Here is a 17086-nt window from a genome sequence, read left to right as displayed (position 1 = left end):
TATGTAGGATTCTTTTTTTAAAGAAAGGACTCACAGTGAGATAGCAGCCACAGGACACCTAAATCGTTCAGAGAAAAAGAATTTGTTGCTCTCTTATGAAAAGAAATGAACTTCTTCCCGCCTCGAAGGCGCTGTTAGGATTCAGAGGAAGATGGTGACAATGACCAGACAGAATCCTGTGTTTGAATGGAATTTATGCATCGTGGAGGAGGTGTATGAATATGCAACAGGCTGTTGTTTTTAATGGTTAATCCTCTGTTACTGGGTGTCCTTTTTTGGGTTCGTGCTGCCCAGAGAAATGTACTCGGACGTCCGTAACTCTTTGTCTCTATTGTCTCATATTGTAATAATTCAAATTGTCAAAATTGTTATTACTCTAATTGTGTTACTATTTTTATAACCATTTTATTACTATTAAACTTTTAAAATTTTAAAAACAAGTGATTGGTGTTTTTCACACTTATTAACACCCCCCTCCATATAAGAGGGACCACCCCCTTCTGCCTGGGACCATGAGCTCGGCTCTCCGTGCCCTGCAGCCACTGTTATAGATACATATTATAATAGTGGCTTTTCACAAATGTAAAAATGGATTTTATATCTGTGGTGTTGAAATAACGTTGCTATATAGTCTCTGTTTCTGTTGTTAATTAATGTTAGACATAGTAGTGAAATAGCCGATATAATTCTGCTTGTGCTAAAATGCCTGCTTTGGTTGGGATAACACCCAATTGAGAGGAACAGCAGATTTGTCTTTACAAACCAGCTGTGGGTCTGCTGCTAGATAAAACTAGCTCTGGGAGATTAAAGAAACAATGGGAAAGATTCCACTAATTAATGGGAAAAGATATTTGCCTTTACATATAAACTTTAGGATTGGTGATAAATGAAATTAGACATTGAAAGATGAAAGAAACAATGGGAAACCACTAAATTCCATAAGAATTAAAAATTAAAAGGGAGGGTTATACATTAGAGGGAAATCTTTGGTATCAGATGTTTTGAGAAGTCTGCGCCTCTCAAGTACCTCAGCCAATGGGGAAAGAGAGAAGGGAAATGTGGCAGGGAAGTTGGGAAAAAAAGGAGACTGCGTCCTCCAAAATTTTGAGAGACCCCAGGGGAATGCCCCATGGCCTCTCCCTTTATTTGAATAAGTCAAAGGACTCCTCTGTCTCCTTTCTGGACATAAATCTCTGATGTTTGTGGATTAATTTTCCTAACACAATGAACACAGGATGAGGACACCTGTACAGATCTGCCAACTGTCAGCAACCACTGTCTGAAGGCAGTGTGGTCTGGACCCAAAACTGAAGATGATGATAAAAAAAGGACTAAAACCATAAGCCAGGAATACTCATGCTCTAAAAAGGCAGATCCAAGGACAAGATAGGCTAAGGAGTTCTCGGAACGTGTAAACTGGTTAGGGGAAATGTTTACTATGCATGAGGGTCTATGAATATGCAAAAGGTTGGTGTAAGGGAAAAGGTATTTAAGGGGTATCCCCAACTGAGTGCCAAGATGCACCTGGCTGTAATAACCTTTGCTCTATGTTCCTTGTTTCCAATCGTCCTTTTTAAAATTTTCACAGGAGATTGAATGTGTTTTTCACACCCCACACCCCCTGCCTGCTGATACATCTTGCCAGCCCAGCTTGGTGCTGCCCAAGCCCTGCTGGGGCAATGGGATCGGCTACCCCTGTGGGTTTGTGCAGCAAAGCCTCTGTCAGTGCTGTAGTTGTTGTTGTTCTTTGTTTGCTTTATTATACACACCAGTAAATAACTGTTATTCCTATTCCCATATCTTTGCCTGAGAGCCCCTTAATTTCATTATTCTAATAATTCAGAGGGACAGGGTTTACATTTTCCATTCCAAGGAGGGCTTCCTTAGCAGACACCTTAGCAGACACCTGTCTTTCAAACCACGACAAGGTAAAAAATCAGCTCTTCCCAAGGGGTTTCCAATATGGAGCTGAGACCCAATGGATGTTCCTGCCCCAGCGTTGAGTCAGGTGCCTACTGGGATCCAGGATGATGTGCAGACCACCAGCCAGGCTTCTTCCCAACTTGTCTTCCACAAGGTTCTGCTGCCATGGGGATTTATCCTCCCTGGTCTCCATCCTCAGCTCCTGGTCTGGGGGAGGAAGGGCAACAAGAGGATGGGATTTGCCTCCATGCCAGAGGGAAGGGCATCCTCCCAATGTGTCCCCGGCAGGACAGCATCAGCAGCAGTATTGTCCTGCAGCCAGGGGCAGTGGTGGGCTGGGAGATGGAGCAGGAGAGAGTGGGAAAGGGGCACTGACTTCCTCCTCAGCTGACCCCAGGAGCCTCCAGTATGAGGCCCGAGGGTGCCAATCCTGACCTGTCCCGGCTCCATCCCCGCTCCTGCCGTGGGCTGCAAGGGCTGCGGGAACGGGGCACCGAGGGTGTGGCTGCTGCTGGGGGAGGAGGAAGAGGAGGAGAAGGAGGGATGGAAGAGGAGGAGTGGGAGGAAGAGGAGGGACAAAGGCAGATCGAGGAAAGCAGAAGGAAGCCCCAGCCCTGAAAGCCTCCCTGAGCCTGGACTGAGCCCCCATGTGGGCAGCAGAGAAGGGGGGGATTCTGCTCCTCTGCCCCACTCAGCTGAGTCCCCACCTGCAGAGCTGCCCCAGCCCTGGGGCCCAGCACAGGAAGGAGCTGGAGCTGCTAGATCCAGTCCAGAGGAGGCACCAGAGATGCTCTAAGAGCTGGTGCCCCTCTGATCTGGAGCCAGGCTGGGAGAGCTGAGGTTGCTCACCTGAAGAAGACAAGGATCCAGGGAGAGCTGAGAGGTCCTGCAGCTCCCTCTGTGCTCTCAGCCAGGCAGAAGAGGCTCTGGATTCAGCCCTGGAGCAGGGCAGGTGTTGGGGGAGTGTCATGGAGCTGCTCTCCTGTGGGATATCTCCTCCAGGCTGGAAGCACCTTGGTGGAGGAGTGAATCCAGGAATGTGGCTGTGGTAGTCCTTCCTTATGGCTTGTCCCCAGCCCTGCTGTTCCCTTGCCCACTCCTTTAGGATATAGTACAGGTTCAGGTGCCTCAGCACCACCCAACCCTCTCTGAATTCGCAGCCCCCACCCATGGGATCGTGACTGGGGAGGGGGAGCTTGGCACAGATATCCTGGGGGGTCCCTTGGATTTTTCTGGGGAGATGTTTGGAGAATGAAGATGCTGAGCAGAAAAGGCTCTTGTGGGGACAGCAGAGCCCTGTGTCCCCCAGGAGCCCCAAGTGGGAAGCCCAGAGAGGGGGGAGCGCCACCATTGGCGGGAGCCTCAAGAGCCTGGAGAGGGGCAGGGGGGACTCCTTGGAGCCGCTGCAGGTCAGAGCAGAGAATGAGGGGAGAAGGGACCCTCAAAACCCCCAGCATGCCTTAATGGGGAGACAGAATAGAGAGGAGCTTTTGGGATTGCTGGGACACCCAGCATCCTGGACAGGGAGGAATCCCAGAACCCCAAAACTGAGAGACCAGAGATGGGGAACTCCTGGGAGGCTTTTTTAGAGCAGATTTTTATGGACACATGACGCTGACATCTAGACATGGACTTGGGCAGGGGGACCTTCAAACCCAATATGCTCATCCCTTGTTTTCCTTGCTAAGCAGGATTTCCCTTTCCCAAATCTTGGCCAGATGGAGGAGGATGTGAGGAAGAGGAAGATGCCCTGGAACCCCCAAGCAGCTGAGGAGGAAGTCAGTGCCCCTTTCCCACTCTCTCCTGCTCCATCTCCCAGCCCACCACGGCCCCTGGCTGCAGGACAATCCTGCTGCTGATGCCGTCCTGCCGGGCACACACTGGGAGGATGTCCTTCCCTCTGGCATGGAGGCAAATCCCATCCTCTCCTTGTCCTTCCTTCCCCAGAGCATGAGCTGAGCATGGAGAGCAGAGAGGACAAATCCCCGTGGCAGAACCTGGTGGCAGAGACTGTTTTGAGTGACTCCGCAGTGCAGGAATCTGATGGGGAGGAAAATCCCCACATATCTCCCAGGAGGAGGGGCTGCAAACCCAGCCCAGGGTGCTCTGAGGAGGAAAGAGCCAGCCTGAGCCAGGAAGGTGGACAGAGCTTCAGCCAGAGCTCAGGGCTGGTGCTCCATGAGCAGCTCGATGATGGGGAGAAGCCCCACAAGTGCTTGGAGTGTGGGAAGGGATTCAGCTGGAGGTCCCGCCTGCTCCGCCACCAGATGATCCACACTGGGGAGAAGCCCTACGAGTGTCCTGAGTGTGGGAAGGGCTTCAGAGACAGCCCCCAGCTCACCATCCACCGTCGCATCCACACCGGGGAGCAGCCCTACGAGTGTTGGGAATGTGGCCAGAACTTCCTCCAGAGCTCCCACTTGACTTCCCACCAGAAGATCCACTCAGGGGAGAGGCCCTATGAGTGTTCCAAGTGTGGGAAATCATTTCCAAGCAGCTCCCTTCTCCTCACCCACCAGCAGATTCACACTGAGGAGAGGCCCTTCTGCTGCCCCGACTGCAGGAAAGGCTTCAAGCACAACTTCCACCTCACCAGGCACTGGTGCATCCACAGTGGGGAGAGGCCCCATGAGTGCCCGGAGTGTGGGAAGAGGTTCAGCTCAGTCTTGAATCAACACCAGCCGGAGGCACCGCTAAGGGAAGCCCTGCAATTGCCCCAGCTGCAGGAGGAACTTCATGCACTGCCCCAACTTCCTCCCCCATCAGAGAACCCTCATTGCAGAGAGCCCTGGTGACCCACATTCCCAATAATCCAAGTTAGAAAAGCCCTGCTGATCCACCTTCCCAATAATCCAAGTTGGGAAGAAGCCTGGCTGGTGGTCTGCACATCATCCTGGATCCCAGTAGGCACCTGACTCAACGCTGGGGCAGGAACATCCATTGGGTCTCAGCTCCATATTGGAAACCCCTTGGGAAGAGCTGAGTTTTTACCTTGTCGTGGTTTGAAAGACAGGTGTCTGCTAAGGAAGGCAGGAGCCCTCCTTGGAATGGAAAATGTAAACCCTGTCCCTCTGAATTATTAGAATAATGAAATTAAGGGGCTCTCAGGCAAAGATATGGGAATAGGAATAACAGTTATTTACTGGTGTGTATAATAAAGCAAACAAACAAAAACTATAGCACTGACAGAGGCTTTGCTGCACAAACCCACAGGGGTGGGTTGGATGATCCAGGAGCCCCAGCAGGGCTTGGGCAGCACCAGGCTGGGCTGGCAAGATATGTCAGCAGGCAGGGGGTGTGAAAAATACATTCAATCTCCTGTGAAAATATAAAAAATTTAAAAAAGGACAGTAGGAAACAAGGACCATAGAGCAAAGGTTATTACAGCCAGGTGCATCTTGGCACTCAGTTGGGGATACCCCTTAAATACCTTTTCCCTTACACCAACCTTTTGCATATTCATAGACCCTCATGCATAGTAAACATTTCCCCTAACCAGTTTACACGTTCCGAGAACTCCTTAGCCTATCTTGTCCTTGGATCTGCCTTTTTAGAGCATGAGTATTCCTGGCTTATGGTTTTAGTCCTTTTTTTATCATCATCTTCAGTTTTGGGTCCAGACCACACTGCCTTCAGACAGTGGTTGCTGACAGTTGGCAGATCTGTACAGGTGTCCTCATCCTGTGTTCATTGTGTTAGGAAAATTAATCCACAAACATCAGAGATTTATGTCCAGAAAGGAGACAGAGGAGTCCTTTGACTTATTCAAATAAAGGGAGAGGCCATGGGGCATTCCCCTGGGGTCTCAAAATTTTGGAGGATGCAGCCTCCTTTTTATCCCAATTTCCCTGCCACATTTCCCTTCTCTCTTTCCCCACTGGCTGAGGTACTTGAGAAGCACAGACTTCGTGAAACACCTGATACCAAAGATTTCCCTCTAATGTATAACCCTCCCTTTTAATTTTTAATTCTTATGGAATTTAGGGGTTTCCCCCATTGTTTCTTTCATCTTTCAATGTCCAATTTCATTTATCAGCAAACCTAAATTTTTTTGTTATTTATAAAGGCAAATATCTTTTCCCATTAATTAGTGGAATCTTTCCCATTGTTTCTTTCATCTCCCAGAGCTAGTTTTATCTAGCAGCAGACCCACAGCTGGTTTGTAAAGACAAATCTGCTGTTCCTCTCAATTGGGTGTTATCCCAACCAAAGCAGGCATTTTAGCACAAGCAGAATTATATCGGCTATTACACTACTATGTCTAAACTTAATTAACAACAGAAATAGAAATGATATAGCAAAGTTATTTTAACACCACAGATATAAAATCCATTTTTACATTTGTGAAAAGCCACTATTATAATATGTATCTATAACAGTGGCTGCAGGGCAGGGAGAGCCAAGCTCAGGGTCCCAGGCAGAGGGGGAAGGGTGCCTCTCTCAGTGAGGTGGGTGTTAATAAGTTAGAAAAACGCCAATCACTTGTTTTTAAAATTTTAAAAGTTTAATAGTAATAAAATGGTTATAAAAAATAGTAACACAATTAGAGTAATAACAATTTTGACAATTTGAATTAGTACAATATGAGACAATAGAGACAAAGAGTTACGGATGTCCAGGTAAATTTTCTGGGTAGCACGAACCCAAAAAAGGACACCCGTTAACAAAGGATTAACCATTAAAAACAGCCGCCTCTTACATATTCATACACTTCATACATGATGCATAAACTGCATTCAAAGACCGGATTCTCTCTGGTCAGTGTCAGCTTCTTCCTCTGAATCCTAAAAGCGCCTTCGAGGCAGGAAGAAGGTAGTTTTTTCTGATAAGCAGGCAATAAATCAACAAATTCTTTTTCTCTGAACGATTTAGGTGTCCTGTGGCTGCTATCTCACTGTGAGTCCTTTCTTTAAAAAAAGAATCCTACATAGCATAGTTTCTATTTTAACATTTTTTATAACCTAAAACTATATTTAACAAAGTACTTAAGAGAATTAATACAGCATTACTTTCTAACACAACACATATAATATTCATTTGAATATTTGCGAAAAGCCAATCATAAAATACATGCATTTTTACACATAAACGTCCCAGTGCAGTCTCACAAGCAGAGGCTCACCCTGATTTGCAGAAAAACCCCACAATTTGTAGAAGCTGTAAAGCCAGTATGATTGATTTCAGTACTGCCCTAAGGACATGGGCACCCCCGAAAATTACCAAGGCTATTTTACCTCTTAACTTGTTGCATATGCATATGAGAGGAATGTGGGATTTGTCTTTTCAAACCAGCTGTGGGTCTGCTGCTAGATAAAACCAGCACTGAGAGATAAAAGAAACAATGGGAAGAATTCTAATCATTGATGAATGGAAAAAGATATTTGCTTTTACAAATAAACTGTAGGTTTGCTGATAAATGAAATTGGACATTAAAAGATGAAAGAAACAATTGGGGAAACCCCTAAATTCCATAAGATTTAAAAATTCAAAGGGGGGTGTGATACTTTAGAGGGAAATCTTTGGTATCAGGCATTTTGGGAAGTCTGTACCTCTCATGTACCTCAGAAATGGTGAAAGAGAGAAGGGAAATTGGGATAAAAAGGAGGCTGCATCCTCCAAAATTTTGAGAGACCCCAGGGAAATGCCCCATGGTCTCTCCCTTTATTCAAATAAAGTCAAAGGACTCCTCTGTCTCCTTTCTGGACATAAACCTCTGATGTTTGTGGATTCATTTTCCTGGCACACATGTATTAAACTGTCTTATAAATTCTATGAGCCTGCCAGTTGTTTAGTCATGTAGTTGTAACCCAGATTCAGTTTTTCCATCTGCTTCAGCCCCAGGGTCGGTGCGGGCGGCCCACTCTCCTTATCTCTCTTCAGCTTGGGTGTTTGCATTCCTTTCTAGGTAGCCTTGAATCTCCTTTGTTTCCTCTGCAGGCTTTTTTGGGATCACACAAGTTAACAGACTACAGGAGATTAAACAGCAGACTTCAGCTAAATCTAAAATTGCTTTCTACCCCGACTTAAATTTCTAACCCACAGCTGGAGAAGCAGCTCTGGGCTGGGCTCAGGAGAAACTCCCAGATAAGAGAAGTGCAGCCAGGTGCCCTCCTCCCTAAGCTTGATCACATCTTTTGTTTTCTTAAGTATCCAGTTGTTAGTGTTTCCTAGCAATTCTCTAAGTAAAAAGGAACAAAAGGAACCGCCAACATACCTTTGCACCCTAAAAATTCTGCTCTGTCCAATCATTTCTTCTGGTGGCATTGAGCATAGCTGGATGATCCTTGCAGGTCTTTTCCAACTTAAATAATTTCCATCTTTATCCCATCAAAACACTCAGAACTCAGGTAAAAATAAAGAAATTAAACAAAGAGATCTAAAGCTGCACCACTTCACTGGGATTTGGAAGTGAATTGGGGGTTCAGAGGAATATCCAGGAGGATGTGGCTGTTGTAGGGCCATGGAGCCAGGCAGATGGGGCCACAGTCTCGTAGCTGTGCTGGCAGAGTTTGTCCCCCTGAGCCCGTCTGCTCTCCAGGAATTCTGGTTTTGTCCCAGTCCCTGGCCTGGGTCTCCCCGTTTGGGGTGTCCCCCCAAAGTGCCCAAATCTCTGCTGAAGTGCCTGGGCTGCCCCTGGCTGGGGATGTTCCTGCCCACCAACCTCTTCTGGTCAGCGCCATGGGGGGGGTGGGAGGGGGTTTGGAGGGTCCTGGGGGAACGGGGAGAGGCTTCTGTGGCTCTTGGGGTGTTTGTGGTGGTGGGAGGGAATTTGGGGGGCTTTTGTGGCACACTGTGAGGGGGCTTTGAGGTCCTGGCCAGGCTGTGTGGCTTGGAGAGAATTTGGGTGGATTTTGGGGGAGATGGGAATGGGCTTTGGTGGCTCTTAGGGCCATTTACATTGCAGGGAGTGTCACGGACATATTTCCTAAAAAATCCTTTCGCTAGGATTTTTCTCCTGAGGACCTGAGAAGCCTCAGAAAAGAAATGTAAACAATAACTCTCTGATGGCTGTGGAATGTGATCTGGAGATGGTTTACCAACAGGTGCATCTTTGATTGGTCTCACGTGGTTGTTTATAATTAATGACCAATCATAGGTCCAGCTGTGTCAGGACTCTGAGCAGTCACAAGATTTTATTACTTTCTTTGCTAGCCTTCTGATGTCTCCTTTCTCTTTCTTTAGTGTAGTTTTAATATATCATTTTCTTATCCTATATATCATAAAATAATAAATCAGCCTTCTGAAACATGGAGTCAAGATTCTCATCTCTTCCCTCGTCCTGGGGACTCTCAAACACCACCACAGAGGGAGAGCTTTGGGGGAGTCCTGGCCAGGAGCTGTGGGGTGGTTTGAGGGGTCTGGGAGGGGTTTTAGGGCAGATGTGACCCCCCCAAAGCAACCACCAGACCCTACCCGCCAAGATGCTGCCAGGGCTCTGTGGCTCCATGTTGGGGTTCATCCTCCTGGTGCTGCAACAGAAGGTGAGGGGGGGTCCCCAGGGGCTGTGTGTGTCCCCCCATGCCGGTGTCACCCCTTTGTCCCTCCCCACAGGGCTCCTGCCCCAGCTCCTGCTCCCCAGAGGGAATTTGGGGAGGGGGAAAAGGGGGTGCACAGCCCCCATCAGGGGATGACCCCAGCCCAGCCCCTTTGTTCAGCACCAGGCTGGGCTCAGGGCTGATGGGAAGCAGATCATGCAGCTGGGACAGTGTCACTGTGATGTTTTCTGAAAAATCCCTTTGCCAGTGTGAAAAATGCCAATCAATTGTTTTTAAAATTTTACAAGTTAAATAGTAATAAAATGGTTATAAAAATAGTAATATAATTAGAGTGATAACAATTTTGACAATTTGAATTAGGACAATATGAGACAATAGAGACAAAGAGTTACGGATGTCCGGGTACCTTTTTCTGGGCAGCATGAGCCTGAAAGAGGACCCATGTTAACAAAGGATTAACCCTTAAAAGCAATAGCCTGTTGCATATTCATACACCTCATCCACGACACATAAATTCCATTCAAACACAGGATTCTGTCTGGTCATTGTCACCACCTTCCTCTGAATCCTAACAGTGCCTTCGAGGTGGGAAGAAGTTCATTTCTTTTCATAAGAGAGCAACAAATTCTTTTTCTCTGAACGATTTAGGTGTCCGGTGGCTGCTATCTCACTGTGAGTCCTTTCTTTAAAAAAAGAATCCTACATAGCATAGTTTCTATTTTAACATTTTTTATAACCTAAAACTATATTTAACACAGTACTTAAGAGAATTAATACAGCATTACTTTCTAACACAAGACATATAATATTCATTTGAATATTTGCGAAAAGCCAATCATAAAATACATGCATTTTTCACATGCAGGCAAAGCCAGTGAGACAGCAGAGAAAGCGAGAGAGCAGAGCAAGCGACACAACAAACGCACCAAGAGCAAGAGAGCAAGTTTGAACAGAACTTGCAAAGGGCAAAATCAGCTCAAACCAGGTTAGACTGAAGAACAAGGAGCACCAGGCATGGGCTGATAATCCAGGTAAAAAGTTCCAGTGTGAGAAGGATGATAGAAGCCTTCATCAAAAGACCACCAGAAGACTGACGAGCACCACAGGAGGAACTGATGCAGGCGCTGAGGCCACACATGGTTGTAAAACTGGGACACAGCTTTATGCAAATGTGAGTATGCTAATGAAGTGTTGTAATTGTGACTTTTAAAATGGAACTGAAGGGTAAAGGAGATCAAGTGGGTGACACCGTGGAATCTCATGGAACCAAGTGTGAATTGTGACAGGACCCAGGAGGCCATGGTGACACCATGGTGGAATCTCATGGAACCAAGTGTGAATTGTGACAGGACCCAGGAGGCCATGGTGACACCATGGTGGAATCTCATGGAACCAAGTGTGAATTGTTGCAGGACCCAGGAGACCATGGTGACACTGTGGTGGAATCTCATGGAACCAAGTGCCCAGATTTTCATGGCTCAGCCTCATGGAGTGCTGGAGACCATTGTGTCCCAATGGGAACACATGGAACAAAGGCCCCTTAGTGACACAGCAGGGCCTCATGGAATGCAAGAGATCATCCTGATGGAATGGGAACTTGTGGAACCAAGGGTCCACCATTTTACAGTATGGCCTCATGGAATGCAAGAGGCCATTGTGATGGAATGGAAACACATGGATTCAAGGGTCCACTCTTTTGCTGCATGGCCTCATGGAATGCTGGAGACCATTGTGGCACCATGGAAACGAACGGCACAAAGGCTCTACTGTGATCCAGCAGGGCCTCATGGAACCAAGGACACCACGTGATACAATGGAATCTCATGGAACCAAGGCTGCAGGACAACCCCACTGCCAATGCTGTCTGCCGGGGAAGCACTGGGGACATCTCCTTCCCCTTCCCTCTGGCAAAGAGGCACATCTCATCCTTTCTTTGTCCTTCCTCCCCCAGACAAGAAGCTGAGCATGGAGACCTGGAAGGACAAATCTCCAGAGCAGAACCTGGTGGAAGAGGCCACTTTGAGCAGCTCCACTGCGCATGAATGCAATGGGGAGGAGAAGTCCCAGAGGTCCCACAGGACGAGTGGCACCAAACCCAGCCCGGGTTGCTCTGAGAGGAAAGACCCACCCTGGGCCAGGAAGGTGGACAGAGCTTCAGCCAGGGCTCGGAGCTGGTGGTGCATGAGCAGCTTCACGATGGGGAGAAGCCCTACAAGTGCTTGGAGTGTGGGAAGAGCTTCAGCCAGAGCAGCACCCTGATCCGCCACCAGATGATCCACACCGGGCAATGGCCCTACGAGTGTGGGGAATGTGGGAAGGGCTTCAGGTGCAGCCCTGAGCTTGTTACCCACCAACACATCCACACCGGGGAACGGCCCCATGAGTGTTCCAAGTGTCAGAAGAGGTTTCGGATCAGCTCCCATCTCATCCTGCACCAGAGGATTCACACAGAATCCTTCTGCTGCCCTGACTGTGGGAAGGGCTTCAAGCAAAACTCCCACCTCATCATCCATCAACGCATCCACACCGGGGAAAGGCCCTATGAGTGTCCCCAGTGTGGGAAGAGCTTCACCCAGAGCTCTGCCTTGACCAAACACCAACGGAGGCACCAGTAAGGGAAGCCCTGCAAATGCCCTAACTGCAGGAAGAGCTTTGTGCACAGCTCCAGCTTCATCCCCCATGGGAGAACCCACGTTGGGAAGAACGCTGGTGCTCCACATTCCCTGTGATCCTTACTGGCAAGACTCCTTTCCCTTTTCCTGCCCCTGCCAACGACATGATGAGGGATTGAAGAACGTAAGGGTCTGGCTAATGCCATGCCATTATTTTCACTCCTGCTTCAGGTCAATGCCAGAGGCAGGAAAGGGACTCTCTCCCCTTGAGAGAAGGGTGTCCTTTCCAGGCAGGAGTGAATATGTGGCTGGAAAGAGACAGTCAGTGGTGTTGTAGTTTTCCCTCTAAATAGTTTTTCTGATCCCTTCTGTTACCAGTGTTGTTGCTGTTCCTGTTTGTTCCTTATCTGGGTGCTGTTCCCAATAAATTGTTCCTATCCCAGGGTGGGATTTTTTCCTTTTGTGCATTCCATGGGACGCGGGAGGTCAGCGAGCGGCAGCACGGTTTTAGCGGGAGCAGGAAATTGGGGAATCCCATTTCTGAACCCCGGCCCCTGGAAACTGAGCATCCCAGCTGGTCCCAGCCCTGGTGGCCATGGCAACAGCCTTGGGAGCGGGTCCCTGGCTGGTGCTGTGGGAGCCTTTTCCCTCTGGTGCCCAGGGACAGGAGTGGAGGGAACAGCTGCAGCTGAGTCGGGGCAGGATCAGGTTGGATGTCAGGAAAAGGTTTTTGCCCAGAGGCTGCTGGGGCCCTGCCCAGGCTCCCCAGGGAAGGGTCCCAGCTCCAGGGCTCTCTGAGCTGCAGCAGCATTTGGACAGCGCTGCCAGGCCCAGGCTGGCATTGTTGGGGTGTCCTGTGCAGGGCCAGCAGTTGGACTGGAGGATCCTGACGGGTCCCTCCCAGCTCAGCCAATTCTGTGGTTCTGGGATCCCATGAGCCTGGGGATGGGGCTGCCAATGGTTGCCATGGCAACGGGCTATGGCTGCAGGCCTGAGCTGGTGTCCAAGGCAACCACCCCTGGCATGGGGTCTCCATGGAGCTGCCAAGGGACTGAGCATAGCAACAGGGGGCTGGTGATGGTTGCCATGGAAACTGACCATAGCAACAGGGGGCTGGTGATGGTTGTCATGGAAACTGTCCAGAGCAACAGGGGGCTGGGAAGGGTTGCCCTAGAAACTGTCCAGAGCAATGGGTTCTGGTGATGGGTGCCTGCTAAGGAACTGAGTTGCCACAGGCACTCAGCGGGATTCCATGGGAGGCGCCCTGAATTTTTAAGATTTTATAAGATATTGACGTTCTTGTAGCGAACTTTCTTACACACTTGCTGTAAATAACACATTGTTTTGCATTCCTTTATGGAGGAGGAGAAAGTTGATGGACTCTTGGTTTGTCCAGTGTCATTGGAGAGGTGGCAATCCACTGTCACTCTTGGGAAACTATAAATGTTGGAGTTAGAAAATAAACTTCCTTTTTTTTTCACCATGAGAAGAGCGGTGTGCACTTGTGTTCTTTCATGTCCTATAGCAACACATGGGGACATTCCAAGAGTCTCCAGGCTGTTCAATGTCCCACGCAGAGACAGGGGCTCCATGGGCACCTCCCAGGGTTTTCTGGGGGTGGTAAAGAGCCCTGTGGTCAGAGGCAGTCTCAGCCATTCCATGGTGACATCCCAGGGGACCTTGGGCTGCAAAGGCACCGATCTGTCACAGGCACTCACAGGGGCTGCACAGTGACATCCCAGGAGTCCCCAAGCTGCCAAAGACCCAGGATGTCCCAGACACTCACAGGGGTTCCTGTCATGCCTGTCATGGGCAGAGTGGGAGCTTCAGGCAAAAGCTTTGTTTCTTCCTTGGAGAAACTCCTGCTGAGTCATGGGATGGAGAAATGGCACACAGCAGCCACCATAGAACCCATAAAACCCTCCAGAACCCCTAGACTTCTTTACTTCCATCTCAGAGAGGAGAAGGGGAGTGGCTGGATCCAATCCCAGCCCCAGACATTGACAAAGGTGCAAAAGATCGGACAGGGGGAACTGAACTTGTCCCACAGGATTAATGATGGTATACCAGACAGATTTCTAGAAATACAGCTCGGATTGATTCTGATCACGCTTAGATAGAAAGATCTTGATCAGAGTTATTTCCTCCACAGCACTGGAGCTCTAACAATTAGAATATTCTTCCCTGGGAAGAAATTTTGAAGTCAACAGGGCCTTGCCGGAGTTGTTGGAGCACACTGCAGGCAGAGCCTCCTGCTCCAGCAGGAGCTGCCTTTCCTGTGCCATGAGCAGGGCAGGTCCCGCTGCAGGAAAAGACTCAGGCCACTCCAGCACAGGGAAGGGCTCGGGCACAAGGGCAGAGCACCGTGCTGGGAGCTGTGCCAGGGAGAGCCTGAGGCACCAAAGGCACCTTGGCAGCAGCAGCTGCTTGCAGGCCATGGCCAGAAGCCTCCCTTGGCAGCCCGGCCTGGTGGCCACCACTGCAGAGCTGCTGCCTCAGGGCTCATTCCTGGCTGGGCTTGAAAAGCCACTTCTGCTTCAGGAGCCTGACTGGGAAGCCAATGGCCCCAGCAGCTTGGGGACAAGATATTAATGACAAAACTCTTCATGGCAGCAGAGCCAAGGCAGGGGCAAAGGAAAGGGGAGAGCCAGGCCCAGGGCACAGGGCTGCCATGGTGATGGCTGTGAGGTCACTTCCCCTGCAGCAGCCTGGCTGCCCTCAGCAGACATTCTGGCCAGAAGCCTTGTGAGGGCACCCAGCACAGGAATTCTGTTCTTGGGGTGGGGAGAGTTTCACTGAGTCAGGCTGCACAAAGCTCCCACTCTTGGACAATCCCTGGGATAGGGCATCCAATTCTCTAGAAAAACAGCTGCAGTTTGATGCCACTTTCATAATTGTAGAATATTTCTTCCTTCTAACAAATGTAAATCCACCTTCATTCAGTTTAAAGATATTGACCCTTTTTCTGTCATGGCAAGATTTGGGAGAAAATAACTTTGACCACAATTTTTCCATTTTCACAGACCTTATTTTTTTTTTTCCAAAAACCTCCCAGGATGGGGTTTTGGAGGCCTTACCACAAAACCAGCAGGGGGAGTCTGCAGGCTCTGGGCTCAGTGGTGTAGAGACTGAGGACAGAACAGGAGTAGCCTGGGAGGGATGGAAGGGTGGTTTCAGAGGGGCTGGAGCTTTTCTTCATAGTGGGAATGAGCCTGAAGAAGACATAATAGCACCAAGAGCAGCTGGGGAGGTGCAGAGTGGACACCAGGAGAAAGGAATTTCCCTGCCAGGGCAGGGCTGTGGTGCAACACGTCCCCAGCAGTAGCCTGGAGCAGCCCAAGGCTCTGTGTGGGCAGGCAGAGGCAGGCAGGAGGCAGAGCTGTCAGCAAAGGAAGGGCCCAGCCAGGTGGGGCAGCCGGGGGATGCTGACAGCCTGCAGGGACAGAGGTGCAGGGCAGGGACAGCCTGGGCTGCACAGGGATGGGCAGCAGCTGCAAGACAGCCCTGACAGAGCCAACTCCTGCAGCACTTTGGCCATGGCTGCTGGCCCTGGGCCTGAGGCCATGTGAGAGTCTGTCCAAAATATCCTTCATTTTTGCCTCACAGTTGCCCTGAAGAGAGACCACCGAAAAATTAAAAACTGCTGAACCAGTGGGGGGGGGGGAGGGAAAATCATGTGCCTCTTAGCTCACTGTTTCCAGAGGTGTTGTTTGCTATATGCGACACTGAACTCGAAGGAACACCCTGCCCTTTTTCCTGAACAATGGTCCTGGAATTTCTCCCCGCCTCCTGGCCTGGCTGGTTTGAGCTTTAGCATGGTCCCTCCTCCAAGAGAAGACCCCTCTAGCCTGTTCTCAACCATCGTGATAGACAAGTAGAGATGTAGGCCTCTTCATCAAAGACCCGAGACATGAAACCCCTGTGTGAGAAGGCCCCCTCTCACCTTCTTCCAGGGACTGTGACTGAAACCCTCCCAACTTGGGGGAGGTGTGCAGAAGGCAGGGAGGAAAGCTGCTCAGAGCAAGCACAGGTGCAGGCACTGGGCCATGAAAACAATGGTTCTCGCTTGCTGCCTGGCTCGATTTTGTGTACCCCTGAACAAATACTATTCTTTCCCCCTTGTTGCCTTCTCAAGGCGTGATGACCTGGTTCTTAGTCCGGCACGGTGGCCGTAACCCCAGGGTCACTCGGTCCATATGCTCCTGACACCAACGTGGTGGACAACAAATGGCGTTTATTGAGGGGTCACAAGGGTTTTTATAGCTTGGGCAGTCAGTGTCATTTCCTTCTGCTCACGTCCGGCTGGGTGTGGCCAGGTACGGAGCAAAGGTCTGACTGCAGGGTGGGGGGGATGTCCTGACTGACCGTACAGCCCGATTTCTTCCGCACACACATCCCTAACTCTCCACGTTTCCCCCCTCCCTCACGATTAGTAAAAATCTTATAAAATTATAAAATGTAGAGGTTACAAAATTTCATGGGTTAGTAAAATTAGTATAAAATTGTAAGTGTGTTAGTAACTGGCACGCCTTAAAGTAATTGTCGGCGCTCGACAAACATAATGTTAAGCGTTTCTAAACACTTTGTAACGAATAGCACCAGTTTGTTTAATATGCAAGGCCTGAAGATTAGGGTTAGTAAGATTATAGCGAGTGGGCCTATTAGGGTAGAAATCAGGGTGGTGAGCCATGGGCACTGGTTGAACCACTACTCGAACCAGCCCTGTTGAGCTTCTCTGTCCATTTTTCTTAGGTTTAGTCGGTTTCTCAGTTCAGCCATGGAGTCTCTAGCGACTCAGGTGTGATCCGCATAAAAGCAGCATTCCTCTTTCAAGGCAGCACGCAGGCCTCCTTGCTGCATGAACAAAAGGTCCAGTCCTCACCTGTTTTGGAGGACAACCTCTGAGAGCGAGGAAAGGGATTTTTCTAGGGAAGAAATGGATTTCTCAATCCTCTGCAAGTCCTCGTCGACAGTCATCTGCAGTTGTGTCAGTCCTTGATGTTGTGTTGCAAGGGCCGAGATGCCTGTGGCAGCACCGGTAGTTCCTAAACCAAG

General features: G+C 49.3%; 2 protein-coding genes across 2 annotated transcripts in view; one reads left to right on the top strand and one right to left on the bottom strand.

The window, feature by feature from the left end:
- The window catches only part of LOC131570461 (zinc finger protein 420-like), a 168202-nt gene extending 156168 nt beyond the window's left edge, over nt 1-12034 (top strand). Inside the window, exons 4-5 of the mRNA XM_058822815.1 lie at nt 4063-4610; nt 11537-12034. Coding sequence (XP_058678798.1) covers nt 4063-4610; nt 11537-12034 — 1046 coding nt within the window. The remainder of the gene's footprint in view (nt 1-4062; nt 4611-11536) is intronic.
- The window catches only part of LOC131570466 (zinc finger protein 850-like), a 748589-nt gene that overhangs the window by 572393 nt on the left and 159110 nt on the right, over nt 1-17086 (bottom strand). The gene's annotated exons all lie outside the window — the stretch shown is intronic.

This window comes from Ammospiza caudacuta, chromosome 35 (assembly GCF_027887145.1).
Source record: "Ammospiza caudacuta isolate bAmmCau1 chromosome 35, bAmmCau1.pri, whole genome shotgun sequence".
Classification (NCBI taxonomy): Eukaryota; Metazoa; Chordata; class Aves; order Passeriformes; family Passerellidae; genus Ammospiza; species Ammospiza caudacuta.
This window is presented reverse-complemented; position numbering and strand designations above follow the sequence as displayed.